The sequence below is a fragment of the Bos indicus genome, chromosome 10 (genome assembly GCF_029378745.1).
Source record: "Bos indicus isolate NIAB-ARS_2022 breed Sahiwal x Tharparkar chromosome 10, NIAB-ARS_B.indTharparkar_mat_pri_1.0, whole genome shotgun sequence".
NCBI lineage: Eukaryota > Metazoa > Chordata > Mammalia > Artiodactyla > Bovidae > Bos > Bos indicus.
The window spans coordinates 89,767,077-89,792,684 of NC_091769.1; the positions used below are offsets into that span (position 1 = coordinate 89,767,077).

At 40.6% G+C, this 25,608-nt stretch overlaps 1 protein-coding gene across 10 annotated transcripts in view; it reads left to right on the top strand.

The window, feature by feature from the left end:
• Nucleotides 1–25,608, top strand: part of NRXN3 (neurexin 3) — a 1,810,124-nt gene that overhangs the window by 681,618 nt on the left and 1,102,898 nt on the right. For 8 of the 10 annotated variants that reach the window (XM_070797936.1, XM_070797932.1, XM_070797934.1 and 5 more), the window contains 2 exons: nucleotides 8,876–9,079; nucleotides 15,104–15,130. In XM_070797936.1, the coding sequence (XP_070654037.1) occupies nucleotides 8,876–9,079; nucleotides 15,104–15,130 (231 nt within the window). The remainder of the gene's footprint in view (nucleotides 1–8,875; nucleotides 9,080–15,103; nucleotides 15,131–25,608) is intronic. The other 2 variants (XM_070797933.1, XM_070797930.1) reach the window with 1 other exon arrangement.

Consider the following 25,608-nt stretch of genomic DNA (forward strand, 5'->3'; position numbering starts at 1 on the left):
AAGCTACGTTTATCATCAGGGGAAAATCTTTGGGAACTAGGCTTAAAGGTAAAACCACATTTATCCTTGGTGGGGTTAGCCGGAGGAATGTGCATGTTCCCAAGACTGACAGGAGGGGCAGCTTCCAAGTGCTAGTCCCGGGCTGAACATGAGACAAAGTCTTAAACTTCCTGAACTGTGAAATCAGCCTCCAAGTCACACAAATCCAACAGACAATGGATAAAAAAAAAAACTGACCAGGGGGGCTTAGGTATAATAGTTGAGCAGTAAGTGACTTACACTGACCCAAGAAAAACACCTAGGAAGACAGGCTAAAAAATAAAAAAGGGAAAAAAAAATATCTGAACAAGGACATCAGAATCTTCACACTGCTGAGAAAATATGTCACAGAATTAGTTTAGCCAGTGGCTCAGATGGTAGAGAATCTGCCTGCAATGCAGGAGACCTGGGTTCAGTCCCTGGGTTGGGAAGATTCCCCTGGAAATGGAAATAGCAACCCACTCCAGTATTCTTGCCCAGAAAATCCCACGGACAGAGGAGCCTGGAGGGCTGCAGTGCGTGGGGGCTGAGCAACTAACACACACACGTCATTGAACAAACAAACTAATGGACGAAGAGAAGGAAGTAACCCTGGTGGTAGTCAAGGAGGGGGCAGTAGTGTCCACACTGGCTACAGTCTGTGATGTAAAATGTCCAGTTTTCAACAGAAAATCGTGAAACATACAAAGGAAAGGGAAAGTGTGAGCCATATACAGGGATACATACAGGCAATAGAAACTGCTCAGATGTTGTGCTTAGCAGACAAACTACACCAAAGCTATTATAAATATGTTCAAGGGGAATTTGGGGAATTAAGGGAGCCTGTGCAAGATTTAAGATGACAGTGATTTATTAAATAGATAATGTTAATACAGAGATTAAAATTATATGTGTATTTATTTATATATTTTCCAACTCCAAAATTTCCCTCGTTTGGAGATTGTTTCTCTCCCTCCCTCCCTATCTACATGTATTTTCTAACTATCTAAAAGTACAGTAATCCAAATGAAAAATTCACTAAGGGGCTCAACAGTAAGTTTGAGTTAGCAAACTTAACTAAAGAATCTGCAAAGTTGAAGATAACTCAATAGAGATTATAAAGTCTAAATAGAGGAAAGAAAAATAATTGAAGAAAAAGAGCATCAGATAAATATGGGACATCATTAAGTGTACCAACATATCTATGATGGCAGTCATGGAAAAGTGAGAGGGAGATAAGACAGAAAAGATATCTAGAGGATTGATGATTGAAAATTTCCCAAATTTGAGGAAAAACATTAATTTACACATTCAGTTCAGTTCAGTCTCTCAGTCATGTCCAACTCTTTGTGACCCCATGATCTGCAGCCCACCAGGCTTGCCTGTCCATCACCAACTCCGGAGTTTACCCAAACTCACGTCCATTGAGTCAGTGATGCCATCCAACCATCTCATCCTTTGTCGTCCCCTTCTCCTGCCGCCAATCCTTCCCAGCATCAGAGTCTTTTCCATTGAGTCAGCTCTTCACATGAGGTGGCCAAAGTATTTGGAGTTTCAGCTTCAACACCAGTCCTTCCAATGAACACCCAGAACTTATCTCCTTTAGGATGGATTGGTTGGATCTCCTTGCAGTCCAAGGGACTCTCAAGAGTCTTCTCCAGCGCCACAGTTCAAAAGCATCAATTCTTTGGCACTCAGCCTTCTTCACAGTCCAACTCTCACATCCATATATGACCACTGGAAAAACCATAGCCTTGATTAGACAGACCTTTGTTGGCAAAGTAATGTCTCTGCTTTTTAATATGCTGCCTAGTTTGGTCATAACTTTCCCTCCAAGGAGTAAGTGTCTTTTAATTTTGTGGCTGAAGTCACCATCTGCAGTGATTTTGAAGCCCAAAGAAATAAAGTCTGACACTGTTTCCACTATTTCCCAGTCTATTTGCCATGAACTGATAAGACCAGAGGCACAATTTTAGTTTTCTGAATGTTGAGCTTTAAGCCAACTTTTTCACTCTCCTCTTTCACTTTCATCAAGAGGCTTTTTAGTTCCTCTTTCTGCCATAAGGGTGGTGTCATCTGCATATCTGAGGTTATTGATATTTCTCCTGCCAATCTTGATTCCAGCTTGTGCTTCATCCAGCCCAGGGTTTCTCATGATGTACTCTGCATATAAGTTAAATAAGCAGGGAGATAATATACAGCCTTGACGTACTCCTTTTCCTATCTGGAACCAGTCTGTTGTTCCATGTCCAGTTCTAACTGTTGCTTCCTGACCTGCATATAGGTTTCTCAAGAGGCAGGTCAGGTGGTCTGGTATTCCTATCTCTTTCAGAATTTTCCACAGTTGATTGTGATCCACACAGTCCAAGGCTTTGGTATAGTCAATAAAGCAGAAATAGATGTTTTTCTGGAACTCTCTTGCTTTTTCGATGATCCAGTGGATGTCGGCAATTTGATCTCTGGTTCTTCTGCCTTTTCTAAAATCAGCTTGAAAATCTGGAAGTTCATGGTTCATGTATTGCTGAAGTCTGGCTTGGAGAATTTTGAGCATTGCTTTACTAGCTTGTGAGATGAGTGCAATTGTGTGGTATTTTGAGCATTCTTTGGCATTGCCTTTCTTTGGGATTGAAATGAAAACTGACCTTTTCCTGTGGCCACTGCTGAGTTTTCCACATTTGCTGGCATATTGAGTGTAGTACTTTCACAGCATCATCTTTCAGGATTTGAAATAGCTCAACTGTGATTCCATCACCTCCACTAGTTTTGTTCGTAGTGATGCTTTCTAAGGCCCACTTGACTTTACATTCCAGGATGTCTGGCTCTAGGTGAGTGATCACACCATCATGATTATCTGGGTCATGAAGATCTTTTTTGTATAGTTCTTCTGTGTATTCTTGCCACCTCTTCTTAATATCTTCTGCTTCTGTTAGGTCCATACCAATTCTGACCTTTATCGAGCCCATCTTTTCATGAAATGTTTCCTTGGTATCTCTAATTTTTTTGAAGAGATCTCTAGTCTTTCCCATTTTGTTGTTTTCCTCTATTTCTTTGCATTGATCACTGAGGAAGGTTTTCTTATCCCTCCTTGCTATTCTTTGGAACTCTACTTTCAAATGGGAGTATCTTTCCTTTTCTCCTTTGCTTTTCGCTTCTCTTCTTTTCACAGCTATTTGTAAGGCCTCCCCAGACAGCCATTTTGCTTTTTTGCATTTCTTTTTCTTGGGGATGCTCTTGATCCCTGTCTCCTGTACAATGTCATGAACCTCCGTCCATAGTTCATCAGGCACTCTATCTATCAGATCTAGTCCCTTAAATCTATTTCTCACTTCCACTGTATAATCATAAGGGATTTGATTTAGGTCATACCTTAATAGTCTAGTGGTTTTCCCTACTTTCTTTTTATTTATACATTAGTGAGCTTCAAATAGGATCAATGCAAAGAAATTCATTCACATCCATACTCATGATGATAGAAATGTTGAAACCCAAAAAGAAAATCATGAAACAGCAAGTCATCATATACAAGGGATCACAGTAAGAATGACAGCTGATGTCTGTTCAGAAGCAATGGAGCCCAAAGACAGTGAGTTGACATTAAAAGTGCTGAAAGACATATATCAACAACCAAGAATTCTATAGTCAAAAAAAAAAAAAAAAATCTGTCTTTCCAAAGTGAAAGTGAAATAAAGATCTATCCAGTTAAACAAAAAACAGAGACTTCATTGCTAGTATACTTGCCATATAAGAGGTACTAAAAGAAGTTCTATAAACTGAAAGAAAGTGGCAGCAGACAGTAATTTGAATCTTCATGGAAAAAAAAAACAAAACAAAACACAGAGTTCCAATAAAGGTAACTGTGTTGGTAGTGATGAAAAGTATAATTAAGCATATCTTTTTCTTTCTTCTTTTAACTGATTTAAAAGGCAGTTACATAAAATAATCTATAACATTGTGTTATTGGGTCTATCACATATAGAATTGTAATATATTTGACAATAAAACAAAAATGAATGAAGCTATACTGGAGAAAGGGAATGACACCAGATGGTGTCATTTGAATCCACAAGAAGAAAGAGAGACAGAGATGGTAAATAAGCTTAACTTTAAAAATCTCTATAAATATATCTGAGAACTCATTGCTTCACTTCGTAAAAAGACAGAAGTTTTTATAAAGCAATAAGTATAACAATGTATTTTTGAGTTTGAAACACATATAGACATCACATGAATAACAATAATAACACAGAAGGGAGGAATAGATGAGAGCATGTAAGAGTAAAATTTCTATGTCTTTCTGGAATTAAGTTCATATAAATGGGAAGTAGATTCTCATAAACTAAGATTTATGTTGTAAGCCCTAGACCAACCACTAGGAAAGAAGCTTTTAATTAGTTAATTATATAATTGTTGCTGCTAAATCTGACTTAGTTAAGTCTGACACTAAGTCAAGTCTAACTCTTTTGCAACCCCATAGACTGTAGCCCACCCGGCTCTTCTGTTCATTGGGTTTCCCAGACCAGCATACTGGAGTGGGTTGACATTTCCTTCTCCAGGCGATCTTCCTGACCCAGGGATCAAACCCACATCTCCTGAATTGGTAGACAGAATCTTTACCACTGAGCCAACTGGGAAGCCCAATTATATAGTTAAGAATCATCAAAGAAATTAACATAATATGTTAAATATTCACTTAAAACAAAGGGAAGTTATAAAAGCAGAAAAGAGGAAAAAAATAGAACTGTATAAGTATTGTTATCTCAGCATTTCATGATGAAGTCTTTCAATACTCAGTAAGCTGATAGACTTTAGATCAAATAGCGTTCTTTCTTTAGACTCATTTTCCCTCAAATTAGTATTCCATTCATGTACCCCTTTTATTTGAAATATTTTGAGCAAGTTAATATGAATTCTGAAGCAAATTTATTTTCAGCTGATTTCTATATTAAATTAGAACACACTCACCAAGATACACGCAAAGGTATGCGCTGAGATCCATACTTCATTTTGTACCACTGGATGCTTAACTACACACTCACCTTATGTTTATTCTCCGACACTACCAATATTGACATAAAGATGCATATTCTCTCACTGCATATATCTAGAGGGATCAAGTTGGCCATTAATTTTGGAATTACTAAAGTTGAATGCATCCAAACAACCATTTCATGGCTCACCAAATGCCTTCGCATCTCTTGAAAAGGAGTGTGCTTGAGTGTAGGTATTTATAGTAGAAAGTCATAGTAGTAATTAATGGTGTTCATGGCAATGGCACCCCACTCCAGTACTCCTGCCTGGAGGATCCCATGGGTGGAGGAGCCTGGTGGGCTGCAATCTGTGGTGTCGTGAAGAAGCACGCACGACTGAGCGACTTCACTTTCCCTTTTCACTTTGATGCATTGGAGAAGGAAATGGCAACCCACTCCAGTGTTCTTGCCTGGAGAATCCCAGGAACGGGGGAGCCTGGTGGGCTGCCGTCTATGGGGTCACACAGAGTTAGACATGACTGAAGTGACTTAGCAGCAGTGGCATAATCATAAAGCCACGCAGAGCATTGTGCATAGTAATGTATAACAAGATATCATTTAGAAATTTGTATCATTGGACTTCCCTGGCAGTCCAGGGCTTAAGGCTCTGCAGTTCCGCCACAGGGGGCACGGGTTTGATCTCTGGTGGGGAATTAAGATTCCACATGCTGCACTGTGTGATAACAAAATATACTAGGTTTCAGTGAACTTCTTTAAAAACAAACAGAAATTTCTGTTTATGTAATTCTATATGGTCATAAAATACAACTTTGAATAATGGCATTTATGTGTCTGTGCACACATGTACATATATGCACAAATACACAAGCATACCACACTCTGCCATGAAGCATTATAGATGTACTTTGGGTGCTAAGAAACATGGGTGTGATTCTGGTATAACTCTCGAAATGTGGCAGAATCATCAAGTGTACAGCTATGAGGATCAGACTGCCTGCATTTAACTTCTAGCTTTGCCGTTTGTTAGATGTGCGACCTGGTATCTATAAACTATAATAATAGTGTCTTCTTCATGATGTGCTTGTGAGGATTGAATGCATCTTAATGCATGTAAAGTCTTAGAAAGCGCAAGTAAATGGTTTAAGTGCTCAGTAAATTTTAGTGATCATTATTGATCTTTTGATTCTGCTCTTTCAGGAGATAGAAGTTTCTTTCGCATCTAGAGTGTGTGTTAAATTTAGATTATCCTTCGCATCTAAGAGCAGATCTTCAAAATATGTTTTCAGTTTGATGGTGTCTGTTACTGTCCCACCTTTATTTGTGACCCTTAGAGTTTGCAAATTGCAATATACAGCTATTAGCATGTCACGGATTTTACTGGGTGATGGTCGATTCCCAGGGATGACAGGTGTATTTATACTGTTCTTCATGCACCTTGTGTGTTGTGAAAGTAAGGTTGGGGGTATGATGATGACACAGACTATTTTGAGAACCTTCTGTGTGGTCTGCCTCGTCTCACCAATCTGTTCCTGTTCCTTTTATACAGGAAGACAGAAGATGTTTATCTCTTTGTTAATCATTCATTTACTTCTCAGTATCTACCCAAATCTGTTGATTTCATTGTAATGTCAAAGCACCTTTGTGTAACTATTCTCAAAATATGCTTGATGCTTCTGGTGAAGTTTGCTATTATCTGAGCATTCCCCTATTTCTTTCTTTTTTATATATGGAGACACTGTTTTGTCTACCTATCAAATCTGATGGCATCACTTTTCATTAAAAACTCCACCCATCTACCAAGACCAGTTTCAGACTACCCCATGTACTCCACTCACCTGCGTGCTATAGCCTCTGTCTTCTGAATGTGCCTGGCTTTATTGATGCACCTTTGCTGGGCCATTTAGCCATTTTTAAATTCTAGTTCAGTTATTTGTGTGCACTGTTTCTGCCTTCAAGACAGGGATCTTGTTTGCTTCGCCTTTTGTACCCTCCATAGTGCACATGTGCTCAGTCGTGTCTGACTCTTTTGCGACCCCAAGGACTGTAGGCTGCCAAACTCCTCTGCTCATGGGATTTTCCCAGGCAAGAATACTGGAGTGGGTTACCAGTTCCTTCTCAAGGGGACAGTGTATATAGGAAAGTAGCAAATATTGGCAACCCACTCCAGTACTCTTGCCTGGAAAATCCCATGGACAGAGGAGCCTGGTAGGCTGCAGTCCATGGGGTCATGAAGAGTCGGACACTTACTGATTGACTTCACTTTCACTTTCATGCATTGGAGAAGGAAATGGCAACCCACTCCAGTGTTCTTGCCTGGAGAATCCCAGGGATGGCGGAGCCTGGTGGGCTGCCATCTGTGGGGTCGCACAGAGTTGGACATGACTGAAGCGACTTAGCGGCAACAGCAGCAGCAAATATTTAGCAACAGCAAATATTTAATAAGGACTGCTTCAATGCCAGAAACGGAGCTCAGTGATGACTGGCTTCATGGGAAAGTGAGTGATGCTCTTGTCCTGTGTTCTGTAAACATATTTGCTCAATGAATGATTCAACAAATTCACATTTTGAACGACTTGATGCTACAGAACAGGCCCTGGACTTGCTATTGGATATACTGGATTAAAATCTAGACTATGTGACTTTGGGATGATAATACCCATCCCCCACCATGAGCTGTGGTTTTCTGTTTGAAAGTAGGAATAATAGACCCACCTTGTGGCATTAAGTGAGCTAACATATTGGAGGGGCTGGAGGGCTCATAACCAAAGTGTTGTTTGGATTGGCAAAGAGGTGAGCTGCTCCTTTTCTTATAAAGGTACTACTGGAATAAAAATAAAATGGCTGGTTTTCAAAGCTGTCCTTAGCTTTTGTTGTTCTAGCCCTGGCTCTTATCAGTCTTCTTTGAATGGGCCAAGCAGACTCTCACAAGGCCTGGCCACTAGGGATGCTCTGAGGCCTGGCTATGCTGCTGTTCTCTTCCCAGCAGCACTTGGCAAGTATGTATGTGTTTGCTACGGTGCTTATAAACTGCGCCTACTCTCAGGTTCTTCATGAAGTGCTCACAGGACTCAGGCTTTGTTTAGTGTCTTTGGCTTTGTCGTATCTACAGTGTAAGAAAGAAAGTGAAGTCGCTCAGTCGTGTCTGACTCTTTGCGACCCCATGGACTGTAGCCCTGCCAGGCTCCTCTGTCCATAGGATTTTCCAGGCAAGAGTACTGGAGTGTGTTGCCATTTCCTTCTTCAGGGGATCTCCCCAACCCAGGGATCGAACCCGGGTCTCCCACATTATGGGCAGATGCTTTACCATCTGGGCCACCAGGGAAGCCCAGAATTACAATTACTACCATCTGTGAGGATATTTTCACTTCTGCAGAATGACTTCACATCCATTACTTCATTTGATGCCATTGGCGAGTCGGTGAGCATGGTAGAGCAGGGACCAAGGCTACCAGATGTCCTTTGCAAAAGAGGAAATAGACCCTCAGCATTTAAGGGGCCTGCATCTAGCTTAAAAGTGGCAATGGAGATTGAGCAAATGCAAGCCCATGTTAGTTCCTCAGTCGTGCCCGCCTCTTTGTGACCTATGGACTGCAGCCTGCCAGGCTCCTCTGTCCATGGGATTTTCCAGGCAAGAGTACTGGAGTGGGTTGCCATTTCCTTCTCCAGGGGATCTTCCCAACCCAGGGATTGAACTGGGGTCTCCTGCAATGCAGGTGGATTCTTTACCAACTGACCTACCAGGGAAGCTCCCAAACACAAGCTACCTGTCTACAAAGTTGGTGCATCTCCATACTATCCTGCTTACCCTGGAAGTGAAGGCAAATGCTGAAATGCTTCCTCCTAACCATCTCTTCCTTTCTTCTCTGCAGAGGCGTCCATCCTGAGCTATGACGGCAGCATGTACATGAAGATCATCATGCCCATGGTCATGCACACCGAGGCAGAGGACGTGTCCTTCCGCTTCATGTCCCAGCGAGCTTACGGGCTGCTGGTGGCTACCACCTCCAGGGACTCTGCTGACACCCTGCGTTTGGAGCTCGATGGGGGGCGTGTCAAGCTCATGGTTAACTTAGGTATCGTATGAAGTACCCTCTGCCACTCCGTTTGGGCTTGTCTTCCCTTTCTTTTCCGATTTTCATTGGTTTGATTGAATTCTTCGTTTGTTTCTTGAAAGTTAGCTGCTCACCTCTTGTTTAATAGACTGAGGATAAAACCCAACAGCAACAAACACCTTCTCCTTGTTTCTGCATGAAGTTTTTGATGTCAATTTCTGGTTTCTGACAGTGGTGGTATTTCTTTACTAGAAGATTCGTTTTCTAAGTTTCCTTTCTTGGTTTTTTGGAATCGTTTAGCTTTGTGTGAAACACGCTACTTTGGTCCATCTTTTGATCAATTCCATTCTCATTAAGTCCAACTCCTCGGTCACCACTCAAAACAGTCAAAGTTAGAGAGCAGGGCCAGGGCAGGAGATAGAAGCAAAATGGGAGGGTGGTATTGGAGGGAACAGAGCCACATAAGTGGGATGGGGAATGCAGTTTGAAGCTCCACAAGGACCAATCGCATGGGAAATTCTAGTGGCCTTGACAACACTACTATCTCCTTATACTTTCTCCTAGTAGGGAGGACCAGGCTCATTGTTTCCATGATCCCACTGTGGGAAAATTCTCTGAGTTTAGAGTCTGACACATTGAAGGACAGTGTGTCTCCTGATACGTATCTCCTTCTTCCTTCCTGACATTCCTACCCTCATTCAGCAGCCCTTTTTATAAAGATCATTAAGTCACACTGCTAACAGTTACTCTGTTCTCATATAATACATATCCAGTTTTCCTTCATGTTGAAAAATTGGCGATTTCAAATTGTAACTTTATTGAGAAAGGACCTCTTCTTCTACTGTAATTACTTATAGTAATACTTTGGAAATTCCTCTTTTTATGGCCTCACATTCTTTTGGGCTACTGACCTTGACTGAATTCTAATCAATACACTTTGGAAAGTGGGGACCTCTTGGTTTTTGCAAGAAAAAAAAAAAAAAAAAAGCAATCTGTGTTTCTGTTGATTCTACTCAATAGAAAGTCAATGCCTGTGTTATCACAGCTGAGTTCAAACTTTCTAAGCCTATGATTGGTTTGAGGATGTAGAATATGTTTAGATACACAGCTCCTTCCCAAAGATGTCAGTAGGATGGCTTGTCAGAGGTGTGGGGATGACATGGTGGACACATGTAGCAGATACAACATGGTCCAGAATCCTAGATGGCCTGCTGGGAAGGTGGGAAATCCATACCACTCTAATCTGCTGTCAGGTCAACTGGTTACATTTGAAAAGTGCCTGTACTACAATCCTCAAATGCTCTAGGACACAGAAGACTGTTTTGAGCAGTGGCTTGTTTAGTTGTGTCTCCTTTTTTTTCCAGTTTGCAGCTTTTACAATACTATGCCCTTTTTCTTTTCCAACCACATTGGATTTCTGTTGTCAGTGCGTCTCTTGGTTTTTCTTTTGTGTACGTGTGTGTTTGTTTTTTTTTTTTTTTTTTTTTTTTCTTTTGCTGGATCTTTGTGAGTGTTCTTGAGTTTCCAGTCCTCCCCACCATCAGCCATGGTAAATCAAAAGATGGTATTCAACCCTTCAAAGGCCCAAAGCCTGCGGCCCGCATAGCAAACAGCCTTGCGAACAGAGTGTACTGAGCAGCCTACAGGGGCTGGCATCCCCCTGTCCCCTCCCCCTTCCCCTCCCTGCATCGTGCTCCCCACCTGAAACCACCCAACCGGACTGCATACCTGAAACCAACCACCAGGAGCCGGCTGTCAGCTTCTCTGAAAAACAGCAGAAAAGATTAAAACCAAGAACAACCCCTCCCCGAACCCAAATGAAAACAAATATGACCTCCTACTTAGCTCCCAGAAAAGAGGATTTAGTGTCAATTTTTAACCATCTATTTTAAGGTAAGAGAGAGCCAGAGACATAAGAAATACTCAGCCCTTTGGGGTTCTAGGGAAATGCACATTGGCTTTAAGCAGATAACTTTTTTTTTTTCCATTTTAGATTTTGTTTTGTAAGATTAGAAGGCCAACTGTGACAGGTCTCACATCTTAAAAGGAAAAATGGAAGTGGAGGGAGATAAAAGGGGATGATTCAGAAAGATGAACAGTTTCTCTCTCTCTCCCTTTCACACACACACACACACACACACACACACACAGAGTCATAGATTCCAGATGTATTCCTAGAAGCATTATTTTTCCATTTTAAACTCTCATGAAAATCCGGGCAATGTGAATTTTTAAAAGACTCTGCTCTAGCCTCCTGGCTCCTTTCTGCATGTGATCAATGTACCTCCTTCTAGACCGAGGCATCATAGGCAAAACAGAGCGAGTCTACCCTGAAGAGCTCTGTGCTTCTTTAGAAACAATGGTGACTTTTCTCTGAAGGGTATGGTTCACCACAATTACTGGTTTCAGTTACATAGCTTTCTTTCAACCATAACTAGAAACTGAACTTAAATTCCTTGAAGTGTATGTACACACTCCATACTCATGTTTGTTTGAAGGTTCTGTTGCCCTCCCTGCCCAGGGTCTACCCCTTCATAAATGCTTTCTTTCTCCCAGTCATGAATTCATCGTACCCTTTTTTTGATTATAGTAGTAAACATCTCCAAGCAGCGTGTTCATTTATGTACAAAATCCCCATCACTAATTTTAGATGATCCCTCCCTCCATTTAAGTTATGTCTCTTTTCTAACACAGGCGCTAATGACACTCCTGTTTATTTCAAATTGTTCACACATATAAGCCCATGATATACATGTCTGTATTTTTCTGCTGTAGTATATCTTCTAAACGTCAAGGAGACTAGGCTTTTCCAAGGGTCTTTCTTCCTGAAGATGGCAGCTGTGGCGATAGCAGGCATGGACAGTGTCCAGCTAAGCATAGCATGTTTTTAAAGCTGTGAGGTTGACTATTGACCAATCATATTTTGATCTCTTACTATTAAAAGCTATAATCACAATTTTAATATTATAGTATTTTTAAATATTAAAAAAAAACCCTTATTTTAATCCCACAGTAAGTTTGTGAGATAAATCAGTTACCTGTTTTTATGATTGCTTGATAGACACGAAACAAAGAAAGTAGGTCTCAGAGGTGGGACTACCCATATTTGTAAACTACTCAATCATCCTGGGTTATCCATTACCTCCAAAGATCAATCCTGTGGATCAGTGATGTGACGGACTTAACGACTCTGGCTGCTTTCATGACGGTCACCTTTTACACACGCGCAGAAGGCATCTTTTGCCGTAGTGCTGGTGTGAGTGGAGCCAACAAGTCCATCAGGTTGGTGCAGCCTCGTTCACGGGCCTGTAGAACCCTCAGCAAGATGCAGGCCACCCTTCCTCAGTGACGGAGGCTTGTAGGCAGTGTCTTGCAGCTTGGTTAATTGCATTCAGGGTCTCCAGATGCTCTGTCTCTTTGGAAGCAGAGAAAGTAGGTCACAGTGGTGTGACTACCCATGTTTCTGAACTACTCAGTCATCATGGGTTCTCTGTTACTCAGGCAGAGAAAGTACTCCTGTCGACTGTATCCATTATTGAAGACCCACAGCTCCTAGGAACGTTCATCTCTTCCTTGCTCAAACCAAAGCTCATCAATATAGAAAATAACATTTCTCCTTTTAACTAAAATGAAACAAACAACACACACACAGACACACAAAAAAAGAATGAACATCATACACACACATCCACATCCCTCAAATACATGCCAAGGCTCAGGCAGAGAGAGAACTTCAGCTGTTACTGGAGCTCTAAAGGAGATTGCCTTGCCAGGACAGTTCTTCTGATTCATTTCTCATTAAAAAGTACATCCTCACTAGCAAGACCACTCTCTCAGACCCTATGAACAAGGGCCTGGGGTAGATTTTTCTTTCCAAGTATGTGTTTCAAGTAAGGTAACAAAATCATTCTCTACTTCTCAACTGAACATACCCAGCTGTTTGCTGTCTTGAAAGCTCCAAGTCCTCATGTTGACTTAAAGACACCATTCAGTTCATGGGACCATGTGGATGAACCCAGAAAGATGAGCCCGACCCAGCACCTCTGCCTAGATCAGATCCTTGACAGAGACGAGAGCCTCAGCTGCACAGAAACCCAAGCAGAAAACCACTTCTCCTTTAAAGTTCTTGGGTTTCTTGCTTTAGGTTCCCTCTTTCCCTTTCCTTCTCTGAAGCGTGCCCGCACACCTGCTTCCCCTCCTTCTTGCATCCACGAGGGATGGGCATTTCTCCAGCAGCTGAGACCTTGCTTCTCCCCTCCCCCAGCCCTCCCCTCCCCGTCCCCACCAGGGGCATAGCCTCCTCTGTCCGGCGATCGTACCAGATGCTCCAGGGCTGTTTGCTCCCACTTTTCTGTTGCGGTTGACGACACATGACAAACCTAACCGCATGAAACCAAACCCAGATTTTTCTCAAGAGATGTTCTGGGGAACAAATTAGCTTCCCGCCCCCACCTTCCTCAGAATGTTTGGGTGTTATAAATTGCTCCTGTCTGGATTCACGTAGTTTTATTCTGCCCCGTCACTCGCCACTCATTTCTTTCACACTGACTTGCTTAAAGTGATTTACTTTGGGACATTTAAAAGGTGGCATTATCTTTCCATAAACCCTCCAAAACTACTGGGTTAACTTTAGCTAGAAGAAGAGCACAGTTTCTCGCTGTATTTTTTTTTTCCTGTAATTTTCTCTCTTTCCTTGATCATTTTCCTTTTACCTTTTAATATCTGACTTTAAACACATTCTTATGTGAATTCTGATCATAATAAAAAAAAAACAAACTTAGGTTCAGGTGGGCAGCCTGCTAACAATGCGCCTGAGACACATCTCTGACCTTTCTGCCCCATCACCTGCCCGTTAACTCTTTGCTTGACCTCTGGGCCACGTGTCCATGGCGCCAAACAGATGCTAATAAAAGGATAGATGCTCTGATCTCTGACCCAAAATACCTTTTCTGGTGACCAGAACTGGAAAAAATAGCCATCTTTTTATTCCCTCTATTCCATGCCCCCCCTTTTTTTTTAAAAGGGACTTTTCTCTTCAAGATGCAGGGTCACAGGATGGGATAGGTCGGATGTCAAAGGTGCCCAGGACCACCTCCCCATGCACCCAACTCGCCTTCTCCTCGAATGCTGTGGGCGCTTGATTCAGTCTGAGCATTCAGGCAGGAAGACGGAGATGGGCTCCATGAGGGGTTGGTCTGGGGGCCTTTGAAACCGCAGCAGAGACCCTAGTCAATTGGGCTAACGTCATACAACTCCTTGGACCCAGCACCCGGCCCCGCCTCTCTAAAATCTGGGATGGGTGTTTGTGCGGTTAGCTGTTTGCAAGTGGCCATTTTATGACAGGAAATGACCAGGTGGTGTTAACCCTTTTCTTACCTCTGAAGACAAAGGCAAGTCTGCCTATGTGAATTTCTATTGCATTTGGGGCCTGACTTAAAGAGGGCGGAGGGAGTTTGGTTTTAGAAAAAGGGAAAGGGTTAAATACTGCTCTGAGAAACAAAATTTGAAAAAATGATATACTATGTCAGACTGGTGATATTATCTTTAGAATATTAAAACAAAAATTGTATTTTTGCTATTTTAAAGAGCAATTTCAAGAAAAACAAATTATAGAGGGAAACAAAATATAAGCTGCATTTGGTGGGGAAATTTTTGCAGTATTTTCCAAGTTTAACAAAATTAATATTTCAAAGTCTGGGTTTGAAATACATTAATAATAATGAACTGGATTTTTGAAGGAAAAAAAAAGCAGCATACTTGGTGTCTATTGTGGATATATATGTATACCAGTATATATCTCTATACATATGTGTATATATATGTGTGTGTGTGTATATATATATGTATCCAACTTTACAAAACAATATACTGTACATATACACCCACCCTTGAACTTGTGCCTACTGTATATATATATATATATATAAAATGGCCACATTTCTTGCGTGTGTCTGTCCCCGGAAGGGTGGACTGATTGTTTTGGATGTCTGCAGCTGTTACCTTGAAGGATGCAATTTCATCTTTCATTTATTTTTCCCCATCTAGACTGTATCAGGATAAACTGTAACTCCAGTAAGTTTTCCCTCAAGTTTCATTTTGTTCTTTAAAAAAGAAAACTGACTTTATTTTATTTACTGTTTTATGAGCTGTTTTTCATTTGAATTATTTTATTTTTTTGACGATGGAGTTGGGGGGAACTGGGGTTGACAAGCTGAAGGGCTGGGGTGATGATTTGGGCTGAGTGTGGCCCAAGATGTGGTTTCTAGATCAAGGCAGGTCCTTTCTTCTTTCCTTGCATTGGTTCTATATGCAGAAAAGGAGGAAAGGGCACCTGGCTAATGAAATAGCTTGAAAATGAATTGAAATGGTAATCTGTTGTTTTGGGAAAATAACTCTCAGGGCTGGACAAAAAAGTGTTAGAGCAACCATAATGCACTTCTCCACTACCGAAAACTTCAGAAAATGAAAGCAGGTTTCATGACCCACAAGGTGGCTGCCAACTCTGACATTTCTTTCCTGGCATATATTGCTACAGGGTTGAACTTTCTGTTTTTTTTTTTTTTTTTGTAGGAGGGCGGGCACAGCATTGCTCTTGGTAATAATGCAACGTATTAACCAAAGACTTGAGACACGTTCATTTTAACCAAAGACTTGAGATGCATTCTAGTTCTTCTGAATAAAGAATGGCAGATTATTATTTTTACCTTATCCTATTTAAACATTCCACCTCTTGAAGAAGGATCTTAATGAGGGACAGGCTGAATACTACTCACACATTTCTTCCTTTGTCTGAGAAATGCACATTAACTTGAGTCATGAAGTAGGAGAATAGAAGGAGAAAGAGGAAAGATGGATGTGAAGGAAAGATAGGACCAGTTGATAAAAGAAAGAAAGTAAGAAATATACTTTTGAGTCCTACAGCATGTCATATAGGCAAGGCAGTTAAGTAATAATTAAGCAACTTGGGTAATCGGTTAGGGCGATTAGCTACAACAGGCAGTCCCAACACTTCAGTGGCTCAACAGAAAGATTTCATTCTTGTTCGGTCAGTCTCATACCAGTTGAGCAGCTCTCCTGGTCAGTTCTCTTCAAAGAAATAATTCAGGCATCTAAGATTCTTTCATGACTTGGGTTCAACTACCTTGGAGTTATTTCTTTACTTCCAGTTGTTCCCACAGGGAAGAGAGAGAGAGAGCTTGGGTGGTTACGCAGCGTGTTTTATTGCTTTGCCTAAAAATGCCATACATCCCTTCTGTTCATATTTTGTGAGATGTAGCTCCATCTTAAACTCAAAGGAAGTTGAGAAATACAGTCTCTGTGTGAAGCAGGAAGACAAAGTTGGATTGATGAAGCATCTCAGTTCAGTCGCTCAGTCGTGTTCAACTCTTTGTGACCCCATGGACTAGAGCACACTGAGCTTCGCTGTCTATCACCAACTCCTGGAGCTTGCTCAAACTCATGTCCATGGAGTCGGTGATGCCGACCCGACGTCACCAACTCAATGAAGCATCTAGCACATATAATTCTCAGTATTATGTCCTCATTTTTTGCTTCTTTCCTTGCTAGTTTGTTGCTGTAGGAACAAACTCAAAAAAAGGAAGTAATCGTTTACATTTCATTGACTTGTTTATCTCATCCTTTAAAAAATTTTAAAGGTGTTAGCTGGCTTAACCTTCTTTCTTGGGAGATACACTATTAAGATGACCAACTAATAAAGCCCAAATCCATTTCTTAGAGGTAAATGTTCCATACAAATGAATAACAAAAAGAAATGTAAAAATAAAAAATCGATATAAACAACAACTTCTTAAAGTAGAGTGCTTTCTGCTTGTCTTGGCATCACTGTCAGTTAATTTAAGCAATATCCTATTTTGCTGTGTTTAAACATTTCTAATTAGCCAGAAATTTCTCCTGATATTTAGATCATTACAAATCTAATTGAAACATCCATTTTCTCCAAAGACTGGCATTTTCTCTTTAAGTAGCTTTATTGAGATATAATTTCTATACCGCAAAATTCATCCATTGTAAGCCTGCAATTCAGCAATTTTTTTTTTTTAAATTTCTAGGATTGTCCAAATATCACCATAGTCACATCTTTAGAACATTTCCAGCACTCCCCAAATTTCTCTTATGTCCTTTTGCTGTTAATCCTTGTGCATTCCCATAGTCCAACACAGCTGTTGGTCTGCTTTTGGCTCTATAATTCTGTCTTTCCTGGACATTTTATATAAGTTGAATCATATAGCATGTAGTCATTTGTGTTTGGACTAAATACAGTGTATCTATGAAAAGTTTTGTCTTTTCATTTTGCATTAGTTTCCAGAAGGAACTAAAATGAAAGTTGAGCATGAAGGTAAAAAACCTCATCCAAAGTTGAAGCTGGCATCTTCTGGCTGCAGGGACTTATTTGCAGAGCAGAGAACCGAGGGAGCTATTTGATCAGGATATCAGGGCTGGCTTTTTGTGTTCTAGTCAAACTTTATCTTACATTTAACTCCATATATTCCATCTGTTTAGCCATGGAGAGTCATCACAAGACAAGTTCCTGGGTTCTTTCTCCTGGGAAGATGATGATTATTCTACAGATGTCAGCAGATTTCCTAAGCCAGACAAACAATTTTCTATTCAGAGCCACTAACACCAGCATTGAGAGGAAATGCAGGGAAAGATGTGTTTCCAACTTTGATCACAGAATAGAAACAGTAAGACTGGTTTAAATCAATATTTAGGTAAAGAGCCAAGACTGGATTTTGAAAATTTGATTTTGAATTCTCATGATAAATCTGTAACATACTAAGGAGGTTACTTTTGTTGAAAGCATGGAAGAAAGAACACATAGTGCTTGCTCCTGGCATCCAGGCTGAAGAGAAACACACACATACACACAGACACACACACAGAGACACACACACACAAGTTCTTCAAACTAATCTAAAGATCTTTACTACTAAGATGGGTAGATATGTACCCAGGATAATGTAGAGTTATAACGTAAATGTGATTCATTTTCTTGAAGTTAATTTTAATTGTTGATTTGGAATAAATACTTGAAAGCAAAGTGAAACAATGCAGAAGAATGAAAATAAGCATGAACCTTATTTAATATGTAAATCTCCTTTTATGTTTTAAGAAAAAGAATAAGACTTCAAAGACATATAATTTTTATTGTGTATTTTATTTTATTGTGTATCTTCTCTATTCCATTCCCAGCTTTATTGGCACTTGAGTGGAAAAGTTTGAGAAGATTACACAGCTAAATGCTGAGGTAAAAGAGACAAAGGGGACTAGAACTTCTAAACCCCTCTTTTTAATCACATGATATCAAAATTCATAGTTCAGCCTGTTACAGAATGTCAAGTTGTTTCTGTAATAGGTGTGCGGATCCTGTCTCTTACACAGTTTTTCACTGTAACAGTACAAGAAATAAGATTGATTTCCAGCTGAGTGTGAGAAGGAGATTCTTACCCCTGAGATCCAGCTGCCATTTCAATAGCAGTCTTAAGGGGTAATGGCTCAAGTTTCTAAACAAATTTTTTTTTCTCTCTTGAAGTGACACAGTAAATCAAACTTTAACTAAGTTTAAATACAAGTTCATAAGCTCTTCCCGTATTTCTTTTTAGAATCCCTGTCCTGTAAAGAAATCAGGTAAAATACTCAATGACATTAGCAGTTTTTCTTTTTTTTAATCTGCCTCAAAATATTGTTTGTTCTGGGGAATGGCTACCTCTAAGGGTTTGTGTGACTGTCTTTTTAACAGAGAGAGAGAGCATGAAAAAGAAGGACCGTCTTCCAATGTGAAGAGAAAGCCACTGAACATGAAAGAAGGCGGTGGTCTCCAAAGCCTTTTCCTTTCGGCTTTGGTGCCGGGCGCTTCTGTCAGTACCTGACCGAGCTCCCTGATGAGGGTTTCCAAGTGGCAGAAACAGTCAGGTTCTCTGCCTTTCTCCCTTTCTTACCTTCTCTTTTCCAGTACTTTGTCTTTCCCCATAATACCTATGATAGCATTACTCATTCCAAATCTTCCTAGCCCTGCTTTCCCAGTCCTGCAAGAATACCACACCATGAATTCTTCTCCAGCTGCAGTCATTAGACATTTGTTAGAGAGTGTGCCAATCAGTCTTTGGTTGAACTGGGGACATTGCTGGGTTTGATAGATTCATCTGACAGGGATATTTAAAATTAAGTAGTAAAGAAATTTCCAGTGTAGAATTGACTTTAAAATTGCCAAAGAGCAACAGAGTTGGCAGTCATCACGGTGGGTTGAACTCCAGGGTGTCCTGGAGCGCAGCTAAAGAAAACAGGGCTGCTTTCTGGGAATTTCTGGAGGAAGTCACCATCCCCTATGGTTCCAGTTCCATGAGGCTGGCTGTACCTAGGAGGCACGTGGTTCTGCAAACAGGTATGAGCTTCTTGTTGATTTCATGGGTGTTTGCTTGGATGAAAGTCTGGAAAATGGTTTGTGGCCTTTCACCTCGTCTGATTGGGACTCTGGCCTCCAGGTTCCTAACGCTTCCTTCATCCCATCCCTTGTGAGTCCTGTGTTGTCTGAATGAATGCAGTGACTTCATATGGATTAAATATGAGTGTAGCAAGAATGAATATGTGTGTTGTGCTAAGTCGCTTCAGTCATGTCTGATTCTTTGCAACTCCATGGGCTGTAGCCCGCCAGGCTCCTCTGTCCATGGGATTCTCTGGGCAAGGATTTTGGAGTGGGTTGCCATGCCCTCCTCCAGGAGACCTTCCCAACCCAGGGACTGAATCCACATCTCTTACATCTCCTGCCTTGGCAGGCAGGTTCTTTACAACTAACACCATTTGGGAAGTCCAGCATGAAATAATATAGTGGACACAAATTAATGAATACCAATTCCCCCCTCCTTTTTTTTTTTTTTCCAATATTTCTCTCTCAAAGGCTAATTCTTCTGTGATCACTTTTTCATTCTTTCTGAAAAGGGGGGGCATATCTCACATGAAAATTGTGAATTCCATGCATATGCCTGATTATTTAGGTATATGTAGACCTCCCCCTAAGTTGCTTTCAACTTGAAGACTTAACTGATTTATCTGTGACAAGGTTAATTTTTTCTTCTTCGACATAGAGGAGAAAAGAAACAATGTCACGCAAAAATATACTGACCTGAAATCACTGAAGCACCGCATGTAGTCATTTGTGTCTTTTATAATCTTGTCCACGTCCCACAGACTGAGTCTGTTGTCTTTGAATCACAGAGACGCACAATAATGTAAGATCTGAAAGAAAATAACATCACAAGGATATGGTCTCTCCAAATCATATCTCTGAAAACTACTAGTATTTATCAATACTAAATATTCCTTCTCTTGCACCTGCTCGCCTAGCACCTGTTCTTTGTTTTCCGCCCTTGCTTCTTGGCCTTGAGTTTCCAAGCAGACTCAATGCCAGTGTTTTGGCAAAGTCAACAAGGTGTGGGTGGCTTTGCTTCATTTAGGCATGGCTTGGTGAACTCCAGTTTATTACACTTGACTTCTGGTTTTCTCTTTTTCTCTGTCTTCCCTGCCTAGGTACTAGAATAAATTGCATCATCTTTAGGCCTGGTTTATCTAGAAATCCCAGAGCTGACTTGCTCAGCTCATCCCTTCAACTCAGAAATACTTCTCTCGCGTCCACCAGGAAGGCTAACCTCTTCACTCTTAAAAGTTTTCTCAGAGGGAAATTGTGGTCTTTTTGGTATCCATTCCAAGGTTTGGATCACCTCTGCTGTGAGCCTGACCATACCGCTTTTCCCAGTAGAGTTTTAGTGGAGACAGAAAAATCACAAAGCAGAATCTTATGTACAGTAATGTGTTATTATCTACCAAACTATCGGCATCACACCAGAGACTTTCTATTTCTATAATAAATGGTTGTGCTGTACTTCAGCATTCATCAAAACCTGAGTTTTAAAAGATAACACATACTTCTGTTTCTCTTTGGAAGGTTTTATGTTTCTTGTGACATACAAAACACCTCATATGTAAGTTTACTAACAGTATCAATAGTAGGTGGATTTGAGTATGCTCATAGGCTGCTTCCTAAATATTTAATAGGAAACGCTTAATAAATATTCAGACTGCATTTATTTTAAAATAGTTTAAACATTGTAGAGGGAACAAAAGGCAATGTTGCAAAAATTCTCCGTCGTATCCCTAATTTTAGTCCCCCAGTTTTCAGGCGCAAGCTAAATTATCAGTGCTTTAACATTGTTTCAGAGGCAATCGATATGAGTGTAAAATGTTATTATCATGTTCTCCATAGTAATTACCACAGCTATTACCACATTCTCCCCTCCTCTTTGTCTTCCTTCTGCTTAGCACAATGGTAACACATTTTTCTGAATCTTGCCTTTTTCCCCCCACAAAATGTCTTAGTGACTATTCCCTATAGGAATGTAAAGACCTACTTTATTCTTTTCAATAGTCACATAATGTCACATTTTATGGAAGTATTATATTTGATTAAATCAGTACCTTACTGTTAAATGTTCAGATTTTTTCTCGGCTTTTTACCACTACTAAAAGTGAGAAAATACACGCTCTTGTTCACCAGTCTTTGAGTTCATGTACGGCAACATCTGTTAGTTAAATCCCTAAAGGTAAAGTTACTAGGTCAACAGGTAAGTACATAACAAAAATATTGATAGATATTGCCAAATTGCATTCCCAAGAGGTTGTCCAGATTTATATCACCCTTGCCAAATACTTCATATTATCAAATTTCTTGTTCATTTTCTCCAACTATTTTACAATGTGGCTGTCACATATTCAAGCAGTGACCCACTCACAGACCTTTACCTTCCATTCTTTCACTTCTTCAAATACCTGCACGGACAAATGGCATTCAAAGTCTTGGTGACCATTTATACCAGAAATATTTTAATGGAAATCTGCTGCAGCAGCATTTGATAATTTGCTAATCTTTTTTTTTTTTTCCTAGTAAAAGGGATGTTGTAGAAAAGTGGTAGTATGTTACAGTTGTTTTGTGTTATTTCTTCTTGTACTTCTGCTTGTCTATGTTGGAATCCCAGCAAAGAGAGGCATTTAAGTACCATTACAAAGAGCAAGAAGGACTCTGGAGCTAAATAGCCTGGGCTCAACCTTTTCATTCTATACCGCTAATGAACTATGTGCCTGTGGACAACTGACTTTAACCCTCAGTTCCCTCATTTGTAAAACGGGCATGATTACCGTGCCTACGTCTTTGAGTAAGCCCAGAACTAATGTCTGGTGTTGATGAGGATGACTAATCCTGTCAGCGTATACTCCTGTAATAAAAGGTGACCTTTTTTCTTGAAGATATTCTATTTTATCCAAGCCATCTTCTACTTTATTTTTTATCCTTTTAAATTTTATTATGGGTGTATAATTGCTTTGCAATGTTGTGTTAGTTTCTGCTGCCTAATAGAAAAGATGATCTGTTGAGAACTGTTTTTGTTTAAGAATAGATATATATGTGTTCTTTTATATATATATATATATTTGTAATTATATATATATATAAATAATTTTATGTATTTATTTGTGTCTATGCCGGTTTGATGAAAGTGAAAGAGAAGAGTGAAAAAGCTGGCTTAAAGCTCAACATTCAGAAAACTAAGATCATGGCATCTTCTCCCAGCACTTCATGGGAAATAGATGGGGAAACAGTGTCAGACTTTATGTTTTTGGGCTCCAAAGTCACTGCAGATGGTGACTGCAGCCATGAAATTAAAAGATGCTTACTCTTTGGAAGGAAAGTTATGACCAACCTAGATAGCACATTAAAAAGCAGGGACATTACTTTGCCAACAAAGGTCTGTCTAGTCAAGGCTATGGTTTTACCAGTGGTCATGTATGGATGTGAGAGTTGGACTGTGAAGAAGGCTGAGCACCGAAGAATTGATGCTTTTGAATTGTGGTGTTGGAGAAGGTTCTTGAGAGTCCCTTGGACTGCAAGGAGATCCAACCCGTCCATTCTAAAGGAGATCAGTCCTGGGTGTTCACTGGAGGGACTGATACTAAAGCTGAAACTCCAAATACTTTGGCCACCTCATGCAGAGAGTTGACTCATTGGAAAAGACCCTGATGCTGGCAAAGATTGAGGGCAGGAGGAGAAGGGGACAACAGAGGATGAGATGGCTGTATGGCATCACCGACTTGATGGACGTGAGTTTGAGTGAACTCTGGGAGTTGGTGATGGACCGGGAGGCCTGGCGTGCTGCGATTCATGGGGTTGCAAAGAGTCGGACATGACTGAGCGACTGAACTGAACTGAACTGATGCCGGTTGTTTGTTGCTGGGCTGGCTTTTCTCTAGTTGCGGAGACCAGGGGCTGCTCTTGGCTGTGGTGCCTTGGCTTCTCGTTGCGGTGGCTTCTCCTGTGTGGAGCACAGGCTTTAGGGCATGCAGGCTTCAGGAGTTGCGGCGTGTGGGCTCAATAGTTGCAGTTCCCAGGCTCTAGAGCTCAGGCTCAATAGTTGAGGTGCATGGGCTTAGTTGTTCCACGGCATGTGGGGTCTTCCCAGTCCAGGGATGGAACTTATGTCTCCTGCATTGGCCGGTGGACTCTTTACCACTGAGCTACCTGGGAATCCCTGAATATATTCTTGAAACCATTCTTGGCAGCTTAATAGATGCCTGTGAAATGAATATCCTACTTCCTTTAGTCTATTGCTCAGGGAAATAATAAACTCAAGTTCATCAGAGTTGAATTGGATTCTGCATCAGTAACATTACTAATATTGTTGATGAGACCATCATATTGGGTTCCCCACCCCCACAGTGCATAATGATAAAGAAATACTTGATGTTAATCCAGAACTAATGAAAATATTTTGGCTTCATGAGTTCCTCTGTGTTTGTTTTGGGGTTTATGATGCTATTTTAATAAAAGCTTAATAGTGTTCTACAATGAAAATATTATCTTTTTAAGTGCACAGATATGATTCAATGATATCATATTTGTGACTTTAATATCTTCTAATATCAATTTGTATAATCTAAACAGGAACTAAAATAAAATAGAGTCAGGGAAGTAAGACTTTTTGCAGCAAGGATCCAGACTTCTGGCTAAGAACATTACTGTCTGCTGGGCTTCCTTGGCACATTTTCCTGTATCATGGTTTTAAAAGTCATCAGGTTCATTCAGACTATTAAGGGAAAGGACAGCCAGTTCCCAAAAAGGTGAAGAGAGTCATCTTCTTCTTCTGAGGTCTTGTATTTTGGTTTCAACCAGTTTGCTGAAGCATGGCATACATCCTTTTTTTGTTTTGTTAAGAGATTCACATGTGGACCTTTGGGTAATTGAAATTACACATATACCATACAAAGGCTGATGGTTCGTGCCTTATCAAATCCATGCATGATGCCTTGAGAAGTAGAAACTTAATGAACATTTAGCAGTTAGGATTACAGTGCCATCCATCCCAGCTTCCTTTGAGAACAGGTTAAGGGAGACACACAGAGAAGCTTCTTCTCCTTTAGCTCAGGCTCCTTTTCTGTGATTTCAGGCTGATCCCTGCACTCTAGTATGCAAATCGTCACCTTTTGGTTTGTTTCTCTTACCTACAGTGAGTTCCTGGTATGGAAAAGTCCACTTAAGAAAGTATTTTAACCTTTGTGATTCATCTGGCTTTTAAAAAGATAAAGGGATTGGGATCAAGCACCCAATTAAAGAGCAGACAGAGTGAAATTGAGGCATTAAATTATAGGTAAGTGTTTTCTCAAAAAGAGTGTTTTGTCTCATCAAAGAAAGGAACAGAGGAAATAGCAAAGGAGATGGAAAAAGCAAAGGAGTTAAAAACACATGACCTCACAAAGTATATAGGTATAAGCCAAGTTGATAGTTATTAAATTCTAGGAAAGGTTGATAAATAAAGGGGTAAGGGACTTCCCTGGTGGCCCAGTGGCTCCTTGCTCCCAATGCGGGAGGGCCTGAATTCAATCCCTGGTCTGAGAACTAGATCCCACGTGCTGCAACTAGGCGTCTGCATGCCACAGCTAAAGATCCTGCATGCTGCGACTAAGGCCCAGCATAGCCAAATAAATAAGTTAATATTTTAAAAATTAAACAAAAATATAAAGGGGTAAAAGCTCTATTGTAACATTCTAAAAATAAGCAAACAAGATGCCAGTTTAGGAATGATCTGTTGTGAACTGTCAGGCAAGAGCAGCCATATGTAAATTAGAACTGTTTCCCAATCACAGTTCAAGCCATTAAACTGTATTAAGTTAGTGTACATAGCTTGGAGATATATACATGTGCTGTTCGAAATCTCCTCAGTTGTGTCCGACTCTGCGTTCCTGTGGACCGTAGCCTGCCAGGCTACTCCGTCCATGGGATTCTGCAGGCAAGAATACGGGAGTGGGTTGCCATGCCCTCCTGCAGGGGATCTTCCCGACCCAGGGATCGAACCCGAGTCTCTTACATCTTCTGCTTTGGCAGGTGGGTTCTTTAATACGAGCACCAGCTGGGAGGCCCAAAGATCCATACATACCTGTAGTGATTCCTTACGTCAGCACAACCTGAACTTTTTATGCTGATATCTGGCCAC